This window comes from Musa acuminata, chromosome BXJ2-5, assembly GCF_036884655.1.
Source record: "Musa acuminata AAA Group cultivar baxijiao chromosome BXJ2-5, Cavendish_Baxijiao_AAA, whole genome shotgun sequence".
NCBI classification, from domain to species: Eukaryota; Viridiplantae; Streptophyta; class Magnoliopsida; order Zingiberales; family Musaceae; genus Musa; species Musa acuminata.
The window spans coordinates 10528263-10554812 of NC_088342.1; the positions used below are offsets into that span (position 1 = coordinate 10528263).

The 26550-nt window shown below is 40.3% G+C and overlaps 3 protein-coding genes across 13 annotated transcripts; 2 read left to right on the forward strand and 1 right to left on the reverse strand.

Moving 5' to 3' along the window:
• The first annotated feature begins 1354 nt into the window (after positions 1 to 1354).
• On the forward strand, positions 1355 to 4079 carry LOC135583608 (glycerol-3-phosphate acyltransferase RAM2-like). 2 transcript variants are annotated; one of them, XM_065108818.1, is made up of 3 exons: positions 1355 to 1671; positions 1863 to 2510; positions 3039 to 4079. In XM_065108818.1, the coding sequence occupies exons 2-3, from the start codon at positions 1890 to 1892 to the stop codon at positions 3921 to 3923; spliced, it is 1506 nt and encodes a 501-aa protein (XP_064964890.1). In that variant the 5' UTR covers positions 1355 to 1671; positions 1863 to 1889; the 3' UTR covers positions 3924 to 4079. The 2 variants fall into 2 exon arrangements, with proteins under 2 accessions (XP_064964890.1, XP_064964889.1); XM_065108817.1 differs by having other exon boundaries at positions 1355 to 2510.
• A 2821-nt stretch (positions 4080 to 6900) lies between these two features.
• LOC135612475 (AAA-ATPase At3g28580-like) lies at positions 6901 to 15126 on the forward strand. Of its 10 annotated transcripts, XM_065108826.1 has the most exons (11): positions 6901 to 7388; positions 7472 to 7556; positions 7646 to 7851; positions 9465 to 9564; positions 9700 to 9856; positions 10097 to 10189; positions 10327 to 10436; positions 11430 to 11615; positions 11700 to 12443; positions 12914 to 13028; positions 13214 to 15126. In XM_065108826.1, exon 11 carries the CDS (start codon positions 13631 to 13633, stop codon positions 15080 to 15082), a length of 1452 nt encoding a protein of 483 aa, XP_064964898.1. In that variant the 5' UTR covers positions 6901 to 7388; positions 7472 to 7556; positions 7646 to 7851; positions 9465 to 9564; positions 9700 to 9856; positions 10097 to 10189; positions 10327 to 10436; positions 11430 to 11615; positions 11700 to 12443; positions 12914 to 13028; positions 13214 to 13630; the 3' UTR covers positions 15083 to 15126. The 10 variants fall into 10 exon arrangements, with proteins under 10 accessions (XP_064964898.1, XP_064964894.1, XP_064964896.1 ...); XM_065108822.1 differs by lacking the exon at positions 10327 to 10436; XM_065108824.1 differs by having other exon boundaries at positions 7646 to 7683; positions 7764 to 7851; positions 10097 to 11615.
• A 4914-nt stretch (positions 15127 to 20040) lies between these two features.
• LOC103984984 (protein NUCLEAR FUSION DEFECTIVE 4) lies at positions 20041 to 25539 on the reverse strand. Its single transcript, XM_009402580.3, has 2 exons — positions 25068 to 25539; positions 20041 to 21446 (listed from the first exon to the last, which is right to left on the reverse strand). The coding sequence occupies exons 1-2, from the start codon at positions 25530 to 25532 to the stop codon at positions 20214 to 20216; spliced, it is 1698 nt and encodes a 565-aa protein (XP_009400855.2). The 5' UTR covers positions 25533 to 25539; the 3' UTR covers positions 20041 to 20213.
• Positions 25540 to 26550: the final 1011 nt, after the last annotated feature.

Below are 26550 nucleotides of genomic sequence, written 5' to 3' on the forward strand. Positions count from 1 at the left end.
ACATAAATAACAAGATATTTTTTACTTGCACCACTTGCGCACAAAATAAGAATGGAACTCAATTCAATTCATTAGTCCTTTTTTTTATTTGCTTCATCATTTTCTTCATTTAGTAGATGTCGATAATTTTATACACACACACGCACGGACGCGCACACACGCTCGTGCACACACACGCACACATATATATGAAATAATACTAAAATAATTAAAATTTATTTAGATAAAAGATAATCTAATGGATTATGCATCGGCAGGAATGACAAAATTATAAACCATATCCATAATTTTATTAGGGTTTAAGCACAAATAATGTAAGCGAATGAAAAGGGTAATGATCCCTATGCCAAAATTCGTACCCGGATGTTTTACTCAGAACAGGTGGCCTTTAGACAAACCCACATTGTGGAGCCCACACATGAGTTTGGTCGTGGTCGGCGCAATGTAGGTAAGCCAATTTAATATCTAATTATTATTTTGACATATATTTAACTTTGTGACCCCCCCCCCCAAAAAAAATGTCGAAAACAATTGCATTGGCAAGAAATTAGAATACAGAAATGTCATCGTCATTGTAGCTATGCAATTTGGACGTCTATTGATGGGAATTAATCAATGCTGTCCTTTGAATTGTGACCTCTCGAGATAGCGTAGTGAACATTGCTTTCATAATTAGTCAGAGTAAAGGAGATGTCCAAATTATTGTAGCTTGCAAAATTACACGTAGCTCGGACGATTGCATGAGAATTAATGGATATTAATTACATCCTCAACTACCTATTTATGTGAAGCTCCAACATCACATTAATAGCTACTTGCATAATTTTCAAAGTATTTATTAAGATGTATCCGGGTCCCATAATCTTTTTTTTTTAATACAAACTTTATCTGTGATATCAATGGAATAATAACAAGAATCATCGAATAATATTTATAGTGAATGTGTCGAATAATTTAACCGGTAAAAAATTTAATAGGATATCGTAAGATCCTGAGCTCGAATCCTGTCTTTATTATTTATTCTTTATAATAAAAATATTTATCTTTTAAATTGTGTCGATAATCATTCACGACCAAGTAGAAGAATCTTTTATCCTTGTAACTTTCTTTTACTATGAATTGGATAAGTGATATCAATGGCATGATGATACATACATATTCGACTACCTACTTTTTGTGAAACATCAACATCACAACAATAGTGTGCACAAAATATATTCAAACTGTTTGTCAAGAATTATCTTATCAATTTGATTTTGTTATTACTTGTTTGAAGCATCATTACTTGTTGTTTGTATAGTTATAAAAAGCACTGGAAAGAAAGAAAGAAAAAGAGAATATGTCACCACACCTCGCATCAGTCTTTTTGAGATCCACACAGGTGATATCCATGTCTGCCCCTCTGGTGAGGGAGCTCATGGAAGTGGCATTTATGGAACCAGCAATGCAGCAGCTAAGAGTCGCCACCACCACCGCCACCACCGGGTCTTAATCTGCCACAGCGAAAGCATGCGTTGACACGGAAAGCTCTTGTTTTCTCCTGCTGAATGGCACCAATGTGGTGATGATTCCCAAGAGCATTCGCTGGTGGAGAATGCTTCCTTCTCCTGGGAATAAACGTTTAATCCCAAGCAAAACCATGGCCTTTCTGCAATAAAATACTAGCAACAGGTTTGGCCATTTCCAACTACATACCAACACTTCTCCTTCATGCCTTGTATACTATTCCTTCTCCACCTACCTTCCCGCTCTATATATGCAACCGCAGGAAAGCATGCAACTTTAAAAGTAGCTTCTCCTCTGCCCTTTCCTCTCTCTCTCTCTCTCTCTCTCTCTCTCTCTCTCTCTGTCTGTCTTGGCAGATACGGGGGGGTGGTGACAGCACCGAAATGGTTGCGTTCCGGGGTGCGACTTTCAAGACCGTGGACCAGTGCACCTCGGTGGGGCGGGAGGGGCACACGGTGGTGGCCGACATGGACGGCACCTTGCTCCTGGGCCGCAGCTCCTTCCCCTACTTCGCGCTCGTCGCATTCGAAGTGGGTGGCGTCCTGAGGTTGCTGCTCCTGCTCCTGGCGGCGCCGCTGGTTGGCGTGCTTTACTACTTCCTGTCGGAGTCGGCCGGGATCAAGGTGCTCATCTTCGCGGCGCTGGCGGGCGCGCGGGTGGAGGAAGTGGAGTTGGCGGCGCGGGCGGTGCTGCCCAAGTTCTACTTGGCGGACGTCCACCCGGAGGCGTGGCGGGTGTTCTCGGCGTGTGGCAGGCGGTGCGTGCTCACGGCCAACCCCAGGATCATGGTGGAGGCGTTCCTGAAGGAGTACCTGGGCGCTGACCTCGTCATCGGGACGGAGCTCGGGACGTACAAAGGCCGGTTGACGGGGTTCGCCGTGCACCCGGGGGTTCTCGTTGGAAGGAACAAAGCCGCCGCGCTCCGCAAGCAGTTGCCGGAGGCGTCGCCGGAGATCGGGCTGGGCGATCGGGAGACCGACTTCCCTTTCATGAGTCTTTGTCAGGTACGTGCGCGCTGCTGCTTCTTCCAAAAGCCATGCATTACGTAACTATAGACATGAGAGAGGAGCATAGAATGAACACTACGGTTTGCGTTTCTTGAGGCAGATAACGGCGCTGTGAGAAAGAAAGAGAATTAGCAACGATTGCACGAATCTTAAATAGTTTTTAGATCAATTTTTTTTTAAATAAAAAACTTAGTCATAAGAATATATTGAAAATTATTTAAAAAAATAAATCAGATTAATTTTTGAATTATCTATCTTTGATAAATGAGTATGGAATACCACCACATCGATCAATATTTAAGATATAAGAATGTATTGGAATTAGCTGTAACATCTTCATTGTCTAAGAATAAAAAATAATATATATAAGAATTTTTTGCATATCAATTCTTTCAAAAGTTGAAAAGTATATATATATATATATATATATATATATATATATATATATATATTTATTTATTTATTTATATTTATATTTATATTTATATTTATGCATGAAGTGAATGCTTGGTGTTATGTACACAGGAGGCGTATGTGGTGCCATCGAAACCCAGATGCGGGGCCGTCGCCAGTGACAAGCTGCCGAAGCCGGTCGTCTTCCACGACGGCCGCTTGGTCCAGAAGCCAACGCCGCTGCTGGCCCTCGTTACCGTCCTCTGGTTCCCGGCGGGCTTCCTTCTGGCCTGTCTCCGCATCGCCACCGGGGCCCTCCTCCCCATGCGCTACGTCTACCACGCCTTCCGCGCTCTCGGCGTCCGCGTCACCGTCCGCGGCACGCCTCCTCCCCCGGCCTCCACGTCCCTCGCCCATTCCGGTGTCCTCTTCGTCTGCTCCCACCGCACCCTCCTGGACCCCGTCTTCCTCTCCGTCGCTCTCGGCCGCCCGATCGCCGCCGTCACCTACTCCGTCTCCCGCCTCTCCGAGATACTCTCCCCCATCCGTACCGTGCGCCTCAGCCGCGACCGCGCCCGCGACGCCGCCATGATCCGGAAGCTCCTGCAGGAGGGCGACCTGGCGATCTGCCCCGAGGGGACGACCTGCCGCGAGCCCTTCCTGCTGCGCTTCTCGGCGCTGTTCGCGGAGCTCACGGACCAGATCGTGCCGGTGGCGACTTGCAGCCGAATGAGCATGTTCCACGGCACCACGGCGAGGGGGTGGAAGGGGATGGACCCCTTCTACTTCTTCATGAACCCCAGTCCAGCCTACGAGGTTACCTTCCTCGACAAGCTCCCGCTCGAGATCACCTGCAGCGGCGGCAAGTCCAGCCACGAGGTGGCCAACTACATACAGCGGGCGATAGCCTCCACTTTGTCCTACGAGTGCACCCGTTTCACGAGGAAGGACAAGTACCGGGCGCTCGCCGGGAACGATGGAACTGTTCCTGAGAAGAAGTCCAAGGCTGAAGGCTGAAGGCTGAAGGCGCCACGGCCATGGATCGCTAAGGAGGCAGCAGCTACTACTACTACTACTGCAAATGTTCTCTCTCGTAATCCCGACTGTTCCGGCTATGATCTCAGTGCTTAATGTACATTGATATCTCTATAATAATCATTAAAATTAATGTCAGCATCCTGTTCTAATGTGCATTGATTTCTATGTCTATATAGCTACACAATGGATGAAGAGAAGGGATCAAATCAAAGTGCCCCTCTCTGCTGCTGCAAGAGAAAAAGGGTTTCAATGATCAATCAAGGCTAACACAGAGCTAGAAAATGAATGCAGTGTTTGAGACCATGTTGTTGTGCCATTTATCACAAGAGATGTGGCTCTCTTTTCTATAGCATGCCAAACATTCTTTATGGATTGCTTTGCCAGCATCATTTGGTGATCAGATTAGTTCATATTCTCAGCTACTGATCTGATATTTACTGACGTTATCTCACATTTCTGAAATCTCACAAGTCCCAGACAATAAGTTTTGGCATTAACACTGTTAGGTACATAATTAATGACAAGAGGACCCTCCATCAAACAATTAATCCAACCAAACTATAAGTTTCTTACCATCACAAACTTCCTGACCATATATTTCGGGTCTCCTCCCTCATGTTCATGAGGTGGTCTTTTGTTCTGGATAGCCTAATCTTTAGACACATTTGATGCATGAGGAGCTTGCTTTAGCAAAACAACATACCAAATATGTGGTCTCAGCCTCTCCAATCACTTTCTTGGGCGAGATGAGCCAACAAGACAAATCTTAACAAGATGTATACTAAAACAGAACAGGAAAAGTTATCTGTCAGGTTTCTGGTTGCTGCAGTAATGTCATTGTCGGATACCTTCATTTATTAGGTTACAGTTTGCCAGAGATGAAGGAGTACCGCCAAGTGCTTGAACAAGGAGAGCTCTTTAAATTTCAATCATTGCGATATAGCTTATTCATCCATTATTTGATAATTTACAAGGTTTTTTTTTTGTTTACATGATTACTAATCTAATGTCTTATGCTCCGAAGAATGTTGTTGATCTAAAGAGGACAATTACTAGAAAACAATAAACTGGTGCTACCTCCCTTCCAAAAGTCAACTTAGCTCAACTCAAACCCAACAACAAAGCCTAAGAAATTTCATCATTAAATTGCATTTAAAATAAAAAATAATCACTCCCTAATATGAAGGTGCTCTTTGGGAAATATATAAAAAAATATAAATACTGCTTATAAATTAAAAACCAGAATAATAAGAGACAAATTAGACTGCTTATAAACCCAATAAACACATCAATAAATAATAAAAAAAAGATAAGTTGATTTGATGAAAGAATAAAAAACCAGAATTTATTTAACAAATAATTATAAAAAAAGAGAGGGGAAAAGAGTCAATAATTTGAGAAAACTAAATTATAAGAAAAACAATAATGTTCCGACCTCCTTCCAAATTATAAGAAGCTTATAATTGGTAATCCTTTTTGGTATTTACAACCCCTAAAAAAATATAAAATATATTTTTATTATTTATAGTCCCTCAATTATCAGAGATACTTTTATTTCCCATAATCTCTTATTTAATTTAATTTGATAAAACCCTAGCTATGTTGACATCACTCGATGCAATTCTATCATCTTGTGACATCATTCATCACTCGGTGAAGATGAAGACTTTGCTATGACAGAGAAAGACTCATGTTGCTCAACACCACTATGTCGTTTGACCCAAAACTACTTCGGACTCCACGAGAAACGAGAAAAACTTTAACGTCACTTTATTGTCTAACATCATTTGGACAACCCAACATAGAGATAATCCATAATCGATTTCCATTGGTCTAACCGAAGTGTTAGTCACATTCCACCGAGTGGGTTGATTAAAAGTTAAGTTCATTTGCATAGGAACATCTTAGGAATATTAATTTTTTTAAAAAAATTGAACTATAATAGAAATATTTATATAGTTTATTACTTATAGCTCCTTTTCTCTTAAAAATAATAAAAGTATTATTTTACTATTTATAGTTTTAATATTATCGATTTTATCTTTTTTCTTCCCCATAACCCTATGATTATCGATACCAACGCTCCCTCGTCATCGTCGATTGTCGATCCATGCTATATGTTGACACTCAACGCTCCCTCGCTTCTTGTCTTTCGGGACCTTTCTCATTGCCCTCTCAATATCGTCATCCAAAAAGAAGAAGATTAGGATATTTCTATCTATTTACAAAAGGTATTTAGAAATATTAAATTTTTAAATAATATTTTAAATAGTAAATTTATGGTGCTAAATAGTAATCTCCAATCTTCAATTAAAATAAGGAGGTTACTATTCAATGTCTATTCTTACAATTTACGATCCTCTTACTATTTATAATTATTTTTAAAAATTAATAAAATAGTTTATTATTAATAATTTATTTAATTTTGCTTTTGTCCTTTTTTTTTTCTTTTCATAATTCTCGCTTGCTTATCCTACGAGTAAACTCTTCCCACCGCTTATGCACTATACCGGATAGTTTACGAAGGCAAATAACATGATATCTTCTAGGTTGATATAATTGACTTAGAAGATTATATTTTCTGAATTATTATAGAATATACATAACTAAAAAATATTAAATTATTAAAATAAATATTAAAAATTATTTCTCACATCTTTCTTTTCAATGTTTGATTTTTTACATTTTATTATATAATTTTTTTAATTATTTTATGCCATTTATAATGATTAAGAGGTGAAGGAGGCGAAAAAAGAGGAAAAAAATATAAATGAGAAGTGAAATGATTTTATTATACTTAAATTATAAATTAAGGTCATACATAAAAAAGATAATTCAGAAATATTCAAAAATTATTGGGTCGTAAATAACATGATTATAAATAGTAATCTCCCAAGTAAAATTGATCCTAAATCATCGTAATTCACCGTAATAGCCTTCGCCGACCTCTCCCTCGATCCCTCTTACCGACTCTCACTCTCTTATGGCCACCGCTTCTTCCCCATTCCGTCGCCTCCTCTCTTCCTCCCCGCTTGAACCATCTCCCCCCGCAGCTCGCGCTTCCCCGCGGCTCCTACCGGTCGATCTCGTTCCCTCTGAACACTTCTTCCCCCCATGTCCGATAATTTCCCTGCCGCGCCAGCCGCGGACGGATCCTCCTTCCTGGAAGACGACTGCCAACCCCTGCCCGCCGACCCTCCCCCCGGAAGACCTGCTTCCGACGCGCCTGCAACTCCCGCTGCGCTCCGCCGCCGTAGAGAGGAGGAGGAGCGGAAGAAGGCTGGGATGGTGATCACCTCGATCGTCCAGTCCCCGCTTCCTTCGTAGCTGCCACGGTGAGGGCTCCGCTCCATGTGGGAGCTCGCCGCCGTCCTCAACTGCCTCCATGTTCCTGGCTTTGGAAATGATCTCTCATCCGGTAGCATTTTTAGGGTATATCTGCTGGTATTCCTCGGAATTTACTTGTCTGTTACCTTAAAAATCTGGATTTGAATAAGTTTCATAAGAACCTATTGGCATGTTGACAGGCAATCCCTCCAGTTTCTCGCATTGCGATAGGGCATTCAACCTGGGTTACAGCACTCTGCAGCAACTTAAGATTGGTGGCACTGTGTATGTAGCTTGTTCAATTATTTTCGCTGAGATATTACAGCAAAGAGATGATATCATGGAATGGCTAATCTAATGGTCATTTTCCGCAGGTCACTGATGGGGACATACCAATTATTGCATCCCATGGGTGAGTTCTTTGTATCTATGGAGTCTAAGACACTTAAAAACATATCCATCTGATAATACTGATGAACTCTGACTGTTAAGTTTTGCAGAAAGAAGATCGAGACATATGACTCTTGGTCCTAACCCACATATGCTAATTTCTAAAGCACTATGTAGCATCCGTGTTGAGGTGCTTATTGTGATGAATAATAATACTAATTTGAAAGTTTAATGCGTTTATTGCAAGTGACAATGTTTAATTATTATTTATGTTTTCCCTTTGTTGATGGATGTTGGCTTTTATCTTGTACATAAACCTGAAAAATGTATAGCTAAAGCACTTTCCTTGCACTTACTGTCTTAGTTCCACTTCCTGAGTTGTCTTACAATGATGTTTGTCAACATTTATGCTTCTTTGGTATCTTTTTTTTTTTTTTGCTTTGTATATAAGACATATATCTTTTTTTTTTCTTGTTCATGTTTTTTGGTATTCGGCTTGTATAGCTGTCATAACTTGTATATGCAAGAGGAGGACCCAGGACCTTTTTGTTAATGTGTCTGATGGTACACCATAATTTTTCACTTTGCAATGGAAGTAGAAAGCTTTTTTTCCAACATTTCAGAAATAATGGAGAAGAAAAAAAATTGCCAAACATATTATGTGGTACCTTGCCAAATAAAAGTCACCACTATCCTTGATCACTGATTGATGGTAGCCACCATGTTTGCTAATGGTCACTGAATGCGACCTCCATCACCTCCAACCACTGCCCTCCATGACTTGCCATTAGTCCCTGGTTGTCAATCTCCGCTGCCATTGGAAGACATCATTGTCCATCAATTCTGGCTGGTTAAACTCCTGTTACAATCCTTTCATTACGCGTTTGCTGTTCACCATTTTCCACCGGTTGTCAGCAGCTGCTACCCGTAATTGGTTGTCAGTTGTCAACCACCACTATTCCCATCTTCAGTTGTTGATTGTTGTTGCTGATTGCTAGTCATCATCAGATTCAGCATCAACCATATTTGCCATCACCAACTGCCACCCTCAGCTACATGGATTAAGAACTGGTGCATTGTTGAACGGAGAAGCAAGTAAGAGAAAAATAATGAATGGGAACACAGTGGAAACATCTAGAATATGTTTTCCGTTTTTTGTTTTTAAATTATACCTTTGAGTGCTTGTTTTGAGACGAAATGGATGACCCTTTAGCTGACAAATTTTTTAGGAGCTTCATAATTTTTAAAACTAAGCATTTCCCCCTTAGTTTTTCTCTGCTTATTTGAAGTAAACGTGCTTTCTCAAATATCATAAACTAAAGGATTAGAAACTTCCGATCTAGAATTATATAGAGCTTTCATAAGTTGACATGGATGAACATTATACATGTTGCACTACAGATTTGTCCACACTATAATATGTTAACTGGTACTGTTTCCTTTCAAATGGCACTTGTCATTGCTAGATGAATCAAATGACTCTCCATTCATTAGTGTTGTTATCCAGTGTACCATATAAATGAGTACTATATCCTAATAATTGATTTTGACTTGTTAGCACCATATAGGTTACTGTCTCAAGAATTGTTTCCTTATCAATCATTTCAAACTTTTTACAGGTACTTCTGAATCCTATGATGCAATTGATACTTATATATCATATAATTGTGAATATGCGATGTTGAATCTCTAGCTTTTTGATAATCAACATTATGACATGACTAACTGAGCTCTGAAAATGTACTTAACTCTGCTTGGTTGATTTGATACTAGAAGTTGACTTCATTTTTTTTCATTTTGCAGCAAGAAGACATTCAAAATCTTATTGATGATTCATTAAAAATGAGGCATTCAACTCTTGCAAAGCAAGGATTGGTGATCATTAACATTGGATTTCTTATTGGTATCCTGATAAACTTCATGGTTATTTTAGAAGCCACCCAAAACATTTGCATATTTATTTTAAACTACCTTTTGTAGTCATATTGCAAGTGTCATGGTTAACACTTAGTAATTCCTTCATTTCTTTGTTTTGCAGGTACGAAGATGATCCAACTGTTGGCCATCCATTGTACTGTGAAATTAGACAGGTTGAGGTAAAGAAGGTGAAGGCAAAGGGATTGTCATTTGCTTCACATATATCTTTCCAGAGGGTAACTGTTACAACCAACATGGATAAATTCCAAGAAGTTTCAGTGAGTTTCTCCATTTTGGTTGGTTTTAATTGAGTGATGTCATCTGTGTTTTGGTAGTTTAAACTGCACTATTCTAATAGTGATGTGGCTTAATCTAAAGTCTATAACCATTAACAATAAAAAAAAGAACTATAGAAAACTCAGCACATAACTCTATTAATGAAGATTAATTCTTACGAAAGTAAACTTTGTCTTCCTTTTCTTTCTCTAATTGGTAGCATAGTATATTTTTTATTTCAGGTAAAATTTTCTCAAAGTAGAAGTGGAACGGAATCCTCTCTTGGGAAGAAATTAAAGTTTGAATTTCTGCTGGAGATCAAGAAAATTCACAAAGTATGGGATTCTTTGCACCTTAGTACTTATGCTTTTAGTCTCATTTTACATGGCATGGTTAACCTTAAATTAGTCTTTGGTAATTCAAAGCCAATAATTTTTCTATTTCTGTTGTACTTTGGGCATTCAAACATAAGAAAGAGAGGCTGTTGAAAAAGCAACACAGAGAAGCTCTCCTCCCAGGCAGCTTTGTGACTCCAGATGGAGCTTCCTCAGGCCGCTTCCTTTGTGATGGAAAGCCTGTCATGTATACTTTGGTTTATCCTATTTCTACTATATTAAGTTTAATAATTTTCTACTTTGATGCTCTAATAAATAATGAAGAATATGTATATAGAATGGTTTCCACCTACATGTTTTACCTTCCTAGAGCCATGAAACATGTTGGAAGAGTATGATTTTGTGCTTCTCTAATGGTGCTGAATATCATTGAATTCAAGAATGTGTTTATAAAGAGATTTGGTAGTTGACATGTTCTACGAGTGTTTACAGATTAGTTGAACTTGCTTCTCTAGGTATACTGTGGATCACATGGAAAAGCTCTTTTTGCTTGTGTTTTTTTATTTTTCTTTGAAAGGTAGCTTGCAGTATTTTTAAAATGTTATTTTTCTTACTAAGCTAAGCACCGAGGATTTTATAATGGAATGACAGAGGGCTGAAAATGGTTTTAGGAGCTTTCATATGTTTACTTCTGTCTAAATTTGAGGTAGGTACTTCTGCTCAGGATTTTGTGGGTGGTGGATATTAGTGTTATTGATCTCTGATTAGTTTATTTTGATTGGTTTTTTTTGAATCTTATTATTTGGTTTCTAAATTTCTGCTAATCCTGATTAGTTCTGTTATCGTCTTTGTATATTTCATTGATTTGATGTACATAGCTAAATTATCTAAACAGGGCATAACTAAATATTTAACCTGAAAAAGTCTATTCCTGTGAATGTTTGACATATAAAAAATGTCCAAATCCTAAAAGGTGGATATTGGTTATTAATGATTGTTTGAATTGTAGTTTCTTTCGGTTTTCTCTTAATGATTTCTGGCCAAACTCAAATTAGTAGTAGTTTCATGTTAAACAATTTTTCAGATGACTAAGATCACACGATCAATGAAGCTATCAAAATAACCAAACATTTATACAGTCTCTTTTTTTTTTTCTCATTTATGTTCTGCATCTTGTTTATTTCTTGATGAGGCTTCTCCACCGATTTCTAATGCTTCAGTCTTATGTGATATGTTTTAGGAAAAGACAATGCTCAGCTGTGAGTGTCGTCAGGAGATCAGTCATTGGGAGGCCTGATGTCTCAACCAATGGTAAATTGAATGGCTGTTGGCAAATGGATCTGGTTAACAATGATACAAGGTGCCCAAAATCAAATTACTATGAAGAAATTAATATCAAACATCAGGATGAGCCTCTTGACCACAGGTGTCTTCTCTTTCATGCTTGTTTTGAGATGTATAGTTTGTTTCTAATATGATGTATCTTACTGTTGTATTGGTTGGAATTTAGCAATAGGTGGAGGAGAAGGCCTCAGAAATATTTGGAAAAAGGATTTTGTGGATACTGTTTCTGATATTGATGCAGGCTTCAACTGTGATGATGACATTCTAGGAGAAGCAGTATATGATGAGGAATATCTGAGAAGTCAAAAGCAGCAAAAGGTGTCAAGTTGGCCAGAGGGGGATGAGGAGTTCCGTTGGAAGGAAGATGAGATAGAGGAGGAACATTCCTCGAGCACTAGTGAGATTTGGAGGATCAACGCTATTACGAAAGGTTTCCTGGTCGAACTAGGCAGGAAACAAAAAAATTGAGATCAGTTGATGAGCTCTAGACAGCCGTAAGATGCAGCAACAGAGCTGTGTGACCATGTATAGATTGCCTGCAGTATGAGCTATCAGATATAGATACAGATTCCGCAAAGTCTAATGAGTCAGATGCAACAGACAAATTCTGGTGCATCTGATAATTTAGAACTCTCAACAGCAAGTTAAGTTTCTCAGGAAGAAGAAGACAGTAAAGAAATAACGTATAACAAAATGAGTCCCATATTGACCAACCACACTGAGGCTGCAGATAAAGATCGGCAACCAGTTGTGCATAAGACGGACAGCATCGGGGAGGAAGCAGATAAGCCCCAAAGAATAAGGTTCGTAGACCTGAATGAGCTCGCCCCAGGAACGAGTTCTGATGATGGCCCGAGTATTAGGGACTAAGACCAGGAAGATTTTTAGGCAGGTCTGTTGAAGAGAACAGGTTGGTTCATTCATAACTCTGCACAATTATTTACTTAGGATATTATCTCAAGTGCCAAACTGAAGGTCACTATTTAACAAAAGCAGTTGTTCTCGCCAAGATGGGCTGTCAAATGACAACATCTATTAGCAATCTTGATCTGCTTCCATTGATCCACTTTATCAAGTACTTGATAGCAATTTTGAAGTAAAGAATCATCTTATTTTTTTTCTGTTCTACATGTTCCATGCATAATATGCGTTTGTGCTAATCATTTGACAGATTTCTAGATCTAACTGTTGCCTCGTATGTTTTTTGCTCTACATGTTTCATGTACAATATGCCTTTGTGGTAATCATTTGACAGATTTCTGGATCTAACTGTTGCCTCGTTTTTTTTTTGTTCTACATGTTCCATGTACAATAATATGCTTTTGTGGTAATCATTTGACAGATTTCTAGATGTAACTGTCGCCTCTTTTTTTCATTCAGAGGCGCGATGCCAAGTTAGATCTGAGAGGATGTTTACCCATGTACCGATTTTAATCAAGAAGATGGTCCTTACCGTGACCATCTAAATTCTACATGTACTTCGGCAGAATTCAAGGTCAGTCCCCGTTCTCTACTCTCCATTTGCCAACTTGAAATGGCTCTTGATGGTTGGCATGACAATTTATTTGGTCCTCATTAGTTGCTTATCCAATTTATTGCGATTAGGTTTATTGTATACTGCATGCAGTTGTTGGAATTGGTTTAGCTGTTGCTAATTTGACGAGGATTTTTTGCATTCAGATATGTTAGATGAGATCAGTTCAAACATGGCGGTTTGATCATAATCGCACGTCACTCGCGCCTACGTCATCCAAGATGGACGCGCGTGAGACTGCCAGCGAAGGGTGAGATCAGAGGCTGCGTCTTCCTTGCTTTCTGCTCTCTTGCAACAAATGCATGCGTTGACGGAGACAGCGTTCGGCCTTTCGCCCCCGGCTTTCGGCCCGGGCCGTGGATACACCTGGCATTGTGGTGGTCCCGCTACCAATGCGTGGGAAGAATTCATGTGAATCCTGTGCGAGGCCGGCATCTCATCCGCTCCCGATGCCTGCGTTTTCTTCGTCGAACCGACACAAGTGGAAGACGAGGAGTCTTCGAATCACTCCGATCTTTATGAAGGGCTGCCGGTGATCCGAGTAGCCACTGCGTTCTCCCACCATGGCGAGGATGAGCGATCGGTTGGCGAGCTTGGGCTCGCTCGCGGCCAGCCTCATGGTGGTCTATGCCATCATCCGCCGCTACCTCCCCCTCCACCTCCTCGAGCACTCCCTCACCAAGCACACCTTCCGCCTCTTTGCCTCCGTCTACCCCTACGTCCGGATCACCATCTCCGAGTTCTCCGGCGACCGCCTGAAGCGCAGCGAGGCTTACACCTCCGTCGAGGCCTACCTCAGTGGCTCCTGCTCGCAGCGCGCCAACAAGCTCAAGGCCGAGCTCGGCGCCGGCTGCGACAGCCTCACCCTCAGCATGGACGAGCACGAGGAGGTCACCGACGACTTCGAGGGCGCCAAGCTCTGGTGGACCTCCGTGGCGCGCACTCCCCGCTCGCAGACCGTATCCTTTTTCCCGGAGGCCGAGGCGCGGCGGCACTACCGGTTGACCTTCCACCGCCGGCACCGGGAGCTCGTCATCGGATCGTACCTCGCCCACGTCTTGCGAGAGGGGCGCGAGGTCAGGCGCCGCCGCCGGCAGCGCAAGCTCTACACCAACATTTCCGGCAGTAGGTCGTACGAGTACAGGAAGACGATGTGGAGCCACGTCGTGTTCGATCACCCGTCGACCTTCGACACACTCGCCATGGATCCCGGCAAGAAGGAGGACATCATGGACGACCTCATCGCCTTCCGCAACGGCAAGGACTACTACGCCAGAATCGGCAAGGCGTGGAAGCGGGGTTACCTCCTCTACGGCCCCCCCGGCACCGGCAAGTCCTCCGCTATCGCCGCCATTGCCAACTTCCTGGACTACGACATCTACGACCTCGAGCTGACCTCCGTCAAGGACAACACCCAGTTGAGGAAGCTGTTCATCGAGACCACCAGCAAGTCCATCATCGTCCTCGAGGACGTTGACTGCTCGCTGGACCTGACGGGTAAGCGGAAGCCCAAGAGGAAGAAAGAGGTCGAAAGCGGAGACAAGGGCAAGCCGCCGTTGCTGCCGGAGAAGGAGGACAAGGAGGAGAGCAAGGTGACGCTCTCCGGGCTTCTCAACTTCATCGACGGCCTGTGGTCGGCCTGTGGCGGCGAGAGGCTCATAATATTCACCACAAACCACCTGGAGAAGCTGGATCCGGCGCTGATACGGCGGGGGAGGATGGACAAGCACATCGAGATGTCGCACTGTGGATTCGAGGCGTTCAAGGTGCTGGCGAAGAACTACGTGGGCGTCGACGCGCACCCGCTGTTCGAGGCCGTCCGGCGGCTGCTGGAGGAGGTCAAGATGACCCCGGCGGACGTGGCAGAGAACCTGATGCCCAAGTCTGCGGAGGACGACGCCTCGTGTCTCGGGAGGTTGGTTCGAGCGCTGGAAATGGGCCGGCCGGGAGCAGCGGCCAAAGTCGAGGACGGCAGTAGCGGGGATGAGACCGCCGAGAGTGAGCTGACGAGTTAATTTCGAAGGTAATAAAAAATAGACATTAATGTCGGATTTCTATCGGTTATGCTTAGATTGGGCTCCGCCAAGCTGTTCTCGTCGATCTTATAATACAACGACTAATAATGCCACGTAGGGATGACGTTGGCAGCCGTTACTTCCAATCAAATCGTCGAGGAATGCAAATTCATCTCAATGCCGACTACATTGTTCATATATACTTAATACATTTGATTAAAAGGTATCATTCAGAAATTTGACACGTGAATACGGATGCGGTTGGTGATAGTGTTTTTATTTTTTTAAGGTATTGCAGGAATGCTATTATTTCTTTATATGATCCAACATGAAAACCTAAAACCTAAGATCGTTATCAGGCTAAATTTGTTGAGTTGATCTTTGATCTTTTTTTAGTATTGGTTTCTCTTAAGAAAAGAACCTCTTGATGACAATAACATGGATGATTAGTTTTTGTACCTACTCCATGGAGGAGACAATTTATAACTATCCTAATGTCCCTTTTTAATGTTTTGTTCACACGGGTGATAGAGGAAGACAAGCTCGAATAGTTTCTCTTGGATTGTTATTAACGAGGGTAGACAGGTGGAGGGTGATTAGGATATTTTTCTTTCATGTTAGCCTTCACGTGGCGACTTGGGGCCAACAGAGCATTGCGGGCTCTAAACATACATCCCTCGTATTGTGGGCAAGTCTTTGTGGGTAGATAAAATGTTAGAATTGAGCTAAGGTAATAGAAAGCTTTTAGGCAAGTCTCTTTGTGAGTTGTTATGTTATAGTTGTATAAGTGCATTTTGTAGGTAATGAAATGTTATTGATAGATTTGAATTGATATATCGTGTAAAAGTTTGATATTTTGAATTTATACCTAATCCATGGAGGGGACTGCTTATAATTATCCCAATGTCTCCCTTTGATATTTTGTCTATGTGAGTGATAAGGGGAGTTAGGCTTGAACAGCCTCCCTTGAATTGTTGTCCATGGGAGCAGACAAGTGGAGGGTGATTAAGATATTTTTCTTCCACGCTAGCCTAACTTACGAGTGAGGCTTAACTTATGGTACAAAGTTAGGCCCGCCCAACTGTCTAACTAGCATTAGTCATATTATTGCTCCTCTATCTAACCTATTGTACCTCAAATCAACCTATTACCTAGATAGGCATGTGCGAAGCATGTGACTTATCCAAGACTCAAGTTGGTTAGTTCAATCTGAGCTAGTATTATCCGACAGTTAATTCCCTCTATTTATTGGTTTGAGCTCGTTAAACAATTGAATCAGACAAGTTTGATTAGTTCAAGTCAGTTTAGGGTGATTCCAAACAAACTTGACGAGTTTGAACCTACCTGATAGGGCACATTTTGGTATCGCCCACGTGGACCCAAGCAAGCAGACACGATAATGCGGATGTGGAACTTCAAATCCGTTGTGGCACGTAGCACACACGTGACAGGCAGCCGCTCGTCAACCCCGTCGTACGAATGACATCATCATGATACAGTCATCCCGGAAAGCTCGGGGCGACATCGTGCGGCGTCGATCCGTGCAAGTCGGTTGGCGCTCGCACAAAAGCTTAAGTCGACTGCTCGAGAAGCCGGCCGTAGTTAATTGACCCTATACGACCAACTCATCCTTGCAGGTATAAAAGCTAACCCTCCTTGATCAGGAAAAGAGGACACTCAACTCCCTTTAACTCCACAACACTGACTTAAACTTCAGAGGGGTCGAGTTCGGAAATCCCCCTCGCGACCTTGGCCTTTGTGCAAGAACTAGCAACGAAGCAACAACAACCCATCGAGGGAGAACCGCGCTCAGGAGACGACGCTTGGACCTAACCCGACCCGACTTCGATGTGACCCGAGCATCCGCGTGGGCAACCTTGCACATCCGGGATTGGATTGAGCCGTGTTGACACCTCGACCACGGCGTAAAGGTTTACCAACACTACCTAACCTAATTAAAATTAATTAAATATAAATATGGCCCGTCTAAGGTGATTCTAGAATTGTTCTATAAAGATTGGACATTGGTTCCGTTAGATTCTAATTGAATTAAGTTTGATTTAAGTCAATTGAATTATTCTAACTAGAGTTCTAATTGTTTGAGAACTATCGAGGGATTGATATCTTATGTTTTTATGATTTGATAAACTTAAAAGTTTTATCTGAACGTGTTATTTAAAAATAATTATTAAATTATTATTATTTTTTTAGATTAAGTTTATGATATTAATATGATTGTTACTATATAGTATATGTTGCTAGTTATAGGTGCCTTGCAAGCTAATCACGTGAGTGATGACACGTGTGACTTGACATGTAGTCTTTTTGCTTATTATTATTATTTGATATGTTGTCACTTTATATTGTTTATTGTTTAAATATATTGTAATGTCCATGGATATGTATAATGGGAATCGGATCGTGATGAGATCATGATAATGAAACATATTCGCCTTTAAACACGGATTCTAAATAATCATAGTTATAGGTTACTTGAGAGGGACATCGAGATAACCGGAGAGACTGGTGTGCTGTATACTTGTCCATATGATGGATGCAGTTGGTCTCATAGCTGCTTGTGTGGCGACACTAGGGATACGGTACAGGTGCTCATTAGAGAATGAGTTCACTGATTGATCCACTTACGGAATGTTGGATGGTTGATGATGTCTTATTATCAAATAGCGATTTTGTAGTCTCAGTGGTGTATCTGGTCATTAGACTTGAGAAACCAAGGATGTCATGTATGACTACTCTACTCTTTGATACTTGACTTATAGCTCTGGAGGTTCTAGATCTATACAGCCGACCATCGAGAGTGATAACCAACCTTACGAGGACTATTGAGTGTCGATAGAGGATCATCCGCTCTTGGTATCATGAGAGGAATATCTCATGTGTTCTTGTTCAAACAAATCCTTAGTCAGCGTCATTCGGATTGAGAGAGAAAGAGTTTTTCGGGAGAATCTGATTAAAGCGAGACTCGAGAATCTGATTAAAGCGAGACTCGAGTAGAAACCGTATGAGTTTGATAGCATTATGCCTGGTATATGGTCTCTATGATATTATATGGTTGAGGGACTATAGGTGCACGGTAACTGAGGATATATAGGTCCAATGGATTGGATTCCCCTGTATCATCTGGGGACTACGACATAGTGGCCTAGTACGTCTGCAGTCAATGAGTCGAGTGAATGATTATGAAGATAATAATTTACTAAGCCAGAAGGAGTTCTGACATGTATGACTCATGGCCAGCTTGATATTAGGCTTAGAGGGTTACACGCATATGGTAGGCGTTGCGATGAGTAGAGGTTCGGATATGAGATATCCGTCGGAGCCCCTATCTTATTAGATATCCAATAAGCCCCTGAATTACTGGATCCTATAGATGAGATCTAATAAGAGCCAATGAGAGATTATTAAATAGAGATCTACTAATCTAATAGGCTTGGGTAGTTGGATGAAAATCCAATACTCAATAGGGCATGACCCATTAGGGTTAAGTTGACAATGGACCTCTATAACTAGGAGAGAACTAATGGTTCATAGGCCAGAGCTTTTTGGGTTGCCTCTCTTATTCTTCTCCCCTTCTCCTCCTCAGATAGTAGGCTTGGAGAATTGAGGACCATCGTCGCAGCTCTGCTGTATGGATCACCGATAGAGAGGATGACGCTTGACCTCCTTCACTCTCTCCTACATATCTGTAGGAATTCAAGGATATACGATCTCTCTATGTAACACAATCTTGCATATATTCATATATGCAGTAAGTTTCGCAGTTTTTGCGCACCAATCTTCGCATGACGATAAACATATCTTTGGAAAATTTAGGATTTTATTTTTAATGTTTTTTCGCTACGCATGTGATGTCGCCCCCTAAGATTTCCTAACATATGTGACTATACTAATGGTTTACATTGGAAGTGCAATATGTGAAAAGAGCTATGGGCTCATCATAGTGTGCAACCATTAGACATAGTCTAGTAGATCATAAATCAAACGTAGTTCCTATATCATAAATCAATTGGTAGATCATAAATCAAACATATAGGCTCATCATAATGGTTATCATAATATTTTTTTAAAATGTATACATGAATCAATGTAAATGAATGATTATGATTGTTTATGTATCTCTATCGAGGGCAGGTAAAATAATTTCCTTTAGGGATTAATGAGCCATTAGATGTGACAGTTAAACGATTCTTCCATCCACTATTGAGAATAATGTGTGCGATATGGATTCTCCCATCAACTGTTGGGAGGATCCAACCCGTGAAGCATACGTCTCCATTCACTATTGGGAGAGTTCACCATCAGATGTTATATACGTTTTTATAGGATATGGATTCTCTTCATCAATTGTCGGAAGGATCCAACCCGTGAAGTATTGAGAGAGTTCGCTATTGAGAGAGTGCGCTATCGAATGTTATATGCGTCTTTATTATTTGACTGGTATGTATGTCATCGAAATGTATTACATATACGTGATGCATAATTTTATTTACTACATAAGAATTATCATTATTTTTTAATACATGAGTTTTGATATTCATATTTATTATTTTTATATTAAATTATTTAATATTTATATATTTTATAAATATTAAAATTATTTTTATATTTATAAAGATTCACACTAGTATACGATGTTACTTATGTATTTTAATCTTATATTTATTTTTTAAATAATATATTATTTTATAATAATCTAAAACTTAAGTAAAAGAAACCTTTTTGTCCCTTAAAAGATCCTACCAAGCAGATGTAAATTTTTCTAATAAAAAATATTTATTATTATAAATTAAAATTTAAATTTAAAAATATTTTTTTTATATAAATTATAAATATTAAAATAATAATTTCTTTTTATAAATCTCGGATGTGACACTATTCATGTTATTTGAACACACCAAGATCCCTTATCCAAATCAATAGAATCATGCAACATCATGTAAAGTAGAAGAGCAAGACTCGATCAATAAATCTTTCTACAACAAAATATTATAAACGATTTCTCACTCGACTATATACATCATTGTAAGACCTCATGTAAATCATCAGACAGGAAACTATTCCATTTTACTCGCAAACACAGAACAAAGACACCAAGAAAAGAACCATCTCATTATTGAACATGACTTTGCAGCTTTGTATATATGACTTGCTCGTAAAACCTTCTGGTCCTGCCAAACAATATCAATGCAACAACGGTGCCAAAAAGGCTGACAGATGCCATTATTAGAAATGATAACATGAAGCAGTGACTGCCGATGCAGTCATGAATGTCCGATGATGAAGTTGATGACTCCATGTCATATATGTACCCCACGACTCTTACAGAGAGGATATAAGATCCAAATGGGCTTGCAATTGCAATGGTGTTGAAGATGGTACCGAAATGCTGTAGCCCAAACAATTCAGATGTGATGCTGGGCATAAGCGACCACTGAGAACCATAACAGATGCCAACCAATACAGATCCCACATATAGAGAACCAGGAAGGCCAGTGGCGATGACTGCATGGCCTACACTCATGACCGCAAGGGTTAGAGAGATGAACAAGGGCCGCGCCCAACCTTTACGACGCAGGAAGTAATCAGATATATAGCCGCTGCCAAAACGACCGAGGAAGTTCCATATGCTCCAAAGAGAAACCAAAGTACTTGTCTCCAAGCTTGTGTATCCAAGAGAGCCTCCTATCTGACTGATGTTGTTTACTGTGGCCAATCCTGACCCCATGCCGCATGCCATGGCTGAGAACAGCAACCAGAAGTCACATGTCGACATGGCCTGTGTTATACTGAAGTTTTCGCCCCTCTGCAGCAGGATCAGATCTCCATTTGATGGTTCATGCCCAGAACCACAGGCCAATTTGTTTGATGCGGTAGGATCATGCTGCGCACAGGTTCTATCTGCTGCTACTCGGTCATATGTTCGCTCTTCTGGAGCTCCTTCTAGATTATCTTCCATTAATCTGGTCCTTTCATGACAAGAACTTTCTCCAAGTGCCTTTGCTTCGATCATCTGAGCTTTAATTACAACAGCCGCTGGAGAGATGAGCATCATCATGAGAGCAGCAAACATCAGGATATGGGCTACTGATCCTATTCTTAAGACGCACTCCCCAATTATAACAAGCATAAGATAACCAGCAACAGTTACAGCTATGAGTGAAAAAGCATCAAGAAATTTCTTCTCAGAACCACCATTTCTGTGGTGAACTTTTACGTAAGGCATTAGTAGTAGTGTGAGGAAGGTTGGCAACAGCGCAAGCAACAGTATAAAAGAGCTTGGGTTGCCATCAAACATTGTCTGATATATTTGAATAAGAATAGCTCCACTTAGACCCAGAAAACCCTACAAGGACAAATTCTCTCTATTAGACTACAGAGATGCTGCCAGTAAAAGAATCAGACACCACTTATGCCCTTAAAATACAAAGTGCAGAGAAGTAGGATAATAAAATTAAATCTAACAAATACATTGCATACGTTAGAGCTTGCCATTCCCAGAAAAGAAGTGTTTTTACAGCTTAGAGCATCAACACAATATTGTATTCAGAGAAATTCAAGCTGTGCATGGATGTTGTTCATGCTAAAATTGGTAAAGTGAACCATCAAAGAGGATTTCAGACCTTAGCATTATTCTGGTTAATCAGTTTAGAAAATATAAACCATGGCTAATCATTTAGTATTTGCACATATCTAAGCTAACATGTCTAGTTCAGCCACCATAAGCCTCGATCTCCATCGACCATCATAGCAAGTTGAAACTTGAAATCAAGGATTGAAATATCGTACCGTATCAGAGTTTCGACATTCGATCGGTACGGTACGATATATATATATATATATATATATATATATATATATATATATATATATAAGTAAAAAAAATTATAAATATATAATATTTTTTATATATAAAAAATTTTATAAAAGGTGATGTCGCGTCACCTCGGCGACATCGCCCCATGCGGGAGAAGGGAAAGGCGACGCGACGTTGCCTTTTATAATTAATATATATATATATAAATACATACATATATATATATACATACATACATACATACATTTATATATACATACATATATATACATATATATATATACATACATATATATATATATACATACATATATATATACTGCCCGGTAACGAGCGGTCCGTGTACCGGTCTACTGACGGACCAGTACGTACCGCTCATATCGAACGATATTATTTGAAATTGAAGACCTTACTTGAAATTATAAAATAGATAAATGCCATCCATTTGCTACTTTTTCCCAGTGATTTTTTTATAAAACTTTATTAATATTAATAATCTCTCATTCACAAGAATTTCTCTCCAACAAAAAGTATCTCCCCATCTCTTTGTCATTCTAGACAACAGCACTGGTAAACAACTGAAAACTAAATACCATCTCTATGGGCCTCTACTGCTGATCCATCCATAAGCTTGTTAGTGACATTTGTCTTTTTTTTTTTTTCAAGCTAGCATTTTCTTGATGCTCAAGCTTGAGTTCTACATGTCTCAAAAATTGAAATTCAATGTAATCTTTCAGGAAGTACCATTCGAGCAGACTGGCTGTTCTTCTGCTTTCGCTCATGAACCAGTGTATTTTCTGCTTTTTAGGGAGGGATTTCATGCTTGAAGCAGATTTTGACATTTTATCTGTCCATCAAGATTCATGTGTCAAATGCTATGCCCTTATATCCAGACATCTAGATCTCTTATTTAAATAGGATACAGACCTCTTTCTGTATACTATTCAAATAAGACTTTCTGCACGCATCCTGCATCAAGACTGCAGGACTTAGCAGAGGCAATGTCTCATCCGTGGATCAGTGGAAGAACCACTTTCCAGATGTCATATTCATCAAAAGTGTGAGTGGGGCTGCCAAGGGTTCTTTGGTCAAGAAATTGTATTATCGTCATAAACATTCAGCATGTTGATGAGAGCATCCATACCTACTCTATTTGGTACACAAAATGCTCTAACTGCTGATAGCTACTATGCAATTATGTAGGACAATGGGTAAATTGACCAAAAGATATAGGAAATAAACTTAAACATACAGAAAGTTACCGTAAAACACAATGAGAAAATATCAATGTTTAGCTTTTAAATGTAAAGTTGCATATATTGACTTTCCTCAGACCTCACCCGATGAGAGCCCTATGTACTGAACCACCTTTTTTTCATAAATGCACCACTTATTTTAGAGTTTCCAACAAAAGAATCCTAGCCTATGTAGAATCAGACTTACATCTTCACAAATTTTGTTAAATATTTTTAGGTGATACGATTGTATCTTTGCTATCTAGATGATTAGGGTTCAAGTAATGGATTCTACATCTTTGCTTGCAGGGGATAAAGCTATGCATATTGACCCTCCCAAACTTTGTACATCATTTAAAATTATGGCACATAAGAGGACCCTATGGCTCTGCTATCAATCCCTTTAATGAAAAATAATAATAAAAAGTAAGGAGACAACTCACTTGGTACCTTTCCAGCTTATCTATCACCATCTTCATACCTATGACTATTTAATCGCCAAAACTACATGACCAACATAAGATGCTCAAGACTATTAATCTTCATGATTACCACCTAAATCATGAACGTCACCGCCACCACATCTAGAGTCATGACTATCTCCTAAAAATGAAGATTCTTTTGGCTATTGATCTGAAACTTCTTCTTGGGGAAGTTAAAGACTACGGTGAACCTGCACAAAAGCAACTGATAGTGTGTGAAGCCCTAATCCTAAGGATAAGTATTTGCCAAGTCACAAAAACATGCATTGGAACAGAATTTGTTTCCTAAGTTACACAGTATATTTTCAGTAAAAAAGTGATCTTTATTTTATGCACAATTACATGAATGCAGTCCAGACAGGAAATTTGAAGCCTTAAAATATCAGCTTGTTCCATAACTGTGCTAATACTTCAATAATTAATATGTTCTGCAAATCATGTCTGATGGCGCTAATCAAATTGGATGCAAATTCTAGATGATTGAACTCCTGTTCACATCCAACAACTATAGATCATTTATAACATAGAATAGATTCCAGCACATCATTGCAAAGTACATTATCTATTTTAATTAAATGTCAGTATCCAGTTTCTTTGCCTTCAAAATCATTCATAACTCTGTATAATATTGGTCATTCATGCTGACCATTCCTTGAAAGGGATTATGAAACATTTTTATTTGTCAATTATAGAGTAAAAAAAGGGACCTAAGTGATGCATTTCCTAATGATGTAAATACCCTGTCACCATATAGGTAAATAGAATTCTCATCTCAAGCCTTGTTCCTCAGTCTAGACCTCCTCACAAAATCGGCTGAATAAAAATAAAAAAATTACAACATTTGTTAATAGAAAGGCACCTAACCTAGTATTTCACTCAGGGGTGTTCCCTTAAAAAACACACATTAATGCAAACAGCAAAATCCAGTTACAGAAGGGGATACACATTTACTATATGAAATCGATAGTTTCTTTTTATCAATGGTAACACATACATGCTAAGAATTGTAAGCACGAGGATGATCCTAAAGCCTCTTTAAATCCAATGAAAGTCAAAAGTAGATAGTCAGATTGTCAGGATTACAAATGCCTCAACAATTTTCATTGGCTTGATAATTGATACTGGTGATTTGTAATCATTTTTTTATGAATATGCTAATGAAATCCAATTGATTGTCATGTACTTTAATTACTCAGTTATTTTCTATTTCCACTGAAATTACTTGTGCTTCAAAATTCAAGAACAAAAAAAAGTCAACAACAACAAAAGATAGAAATTGTATTCAAGCAGCTTTGATCACAAGTTTTTCTCTGTCACAACAACGAAGAAAAATTCAATTTGAGCTTCGAGATTAACATTAAATACCATATATAAACGAATAATCCCAATCAGTGGTCACAAAATTAACGCCAGAGAAGGGGAGGAGCGATTACCTTCATGATACCGATGACGGTGCCCCGGCTATCCGGGAAGTTCTCGACCGCGGTGACCACGTTCGCGGTATTGAAGAACGTCTGGGCGTGCGCCGCCAGCAGCATGTAGAGGCACATCAGCGCAGGCGCCGGGCGGGGGACGCACCCGGTCACCGAGAGCCACATGAGGAGGTACCCGACGAAGCACTGGGCGGCGCCGACGAGGTGGACGACCCACGTGCGCCCGTGGCCCGCCCGGGAGGAGATTAGCAGGCCGGAGAGGACGCCGATGTTGGCGCCAACGTCCTTGAAGAAGGCGACGGAGTCGAGGGTGGACTGGTCGTAGCCCTGGGACGACTTGAGCATCGGAGAGTACACCCCGAAGCAGTAGGAACCGCCGGAGGCGCACTGGATCCACGTGCTCGCGGCCATCGCCGCCCACTTGCTCCGCCGCGCGGCGGCGACAGCGGACGATGCGACCCCCATGGCGCCCTCGTGCATCATGACCGCTTCTTCTCCCTTTTGCATATTCAAACAAACAATCGGAACTAAACCAAACCAGAGAACAGGAAACTAATCCAACTATATTGTGCCACGTAAAACTAATTTTACGTGCCATGTTTTAGGTGGGGCTTTGCGGGGGACGCTGTGGCAGCTGTTACACACGAAGGAGATAGGGATAAAGATTCTTAGCGCGGCGTCGATGGCGGTAGCGCCAACAATTACGGACCTACCATCGAACATCTACCATTCAACCACGAAGCTGGTATGGCTGGGTCCCACGAGAACGAGTGGTTGGGATAGTGGAATCGGACGTTGCCCGCTGACGGGTAAGTCGGGGGTACGAGTCCTCAAGACAGTGAAGCGAGGATGGTAACGGATGGACACTACGGAGAAAGTAATTGTTTTATTTGAGCGGTCCTCCTCGTCGTCACTATCGGTTTGTGGTATTATTAGAAAGTAATTATATTCGAGTTTGAAAAATATATATACGAAGTATTTTGAACGAATTTTTGAAAAAAAAAAGTTTTTAAGTTTCAGAATTTTTCTCAAACTGATCGATGTTTGAAAAAATTTTATAAAACATCTTTGATCGTGTGAAAATATTATTTTACTGTTATAATTTTAAAAAATCCTTACGCCAACCTCTTGGCTGACTACAATAAGAAAATAGGGCATGAGGAGACCTTGACGACGAGGAATAGACACGAGGATATTGTGCGACTCTCATCAGACCCTTGACTCTCATTGTCATTGTCCGTCGTGGAGGTATCGTAGAACACTACTTGCACTCTTGCTTGCACGAGGGCAACGAGAATTACTCCGTCCCTTATCTATTGGGGTGTAGTGGAGGCCACTACACCTTTATCACTAAGAGGGTCTGATGAAGAGGGTGCTCAATAGAGCGACGATATAGCTAAGGAATAAATGAAGGGCAATGGGGGATGAGAGTAGGATTATTATTTTTAAAAAATATTGGGCTATGTGAAATTTTTTTAAATTT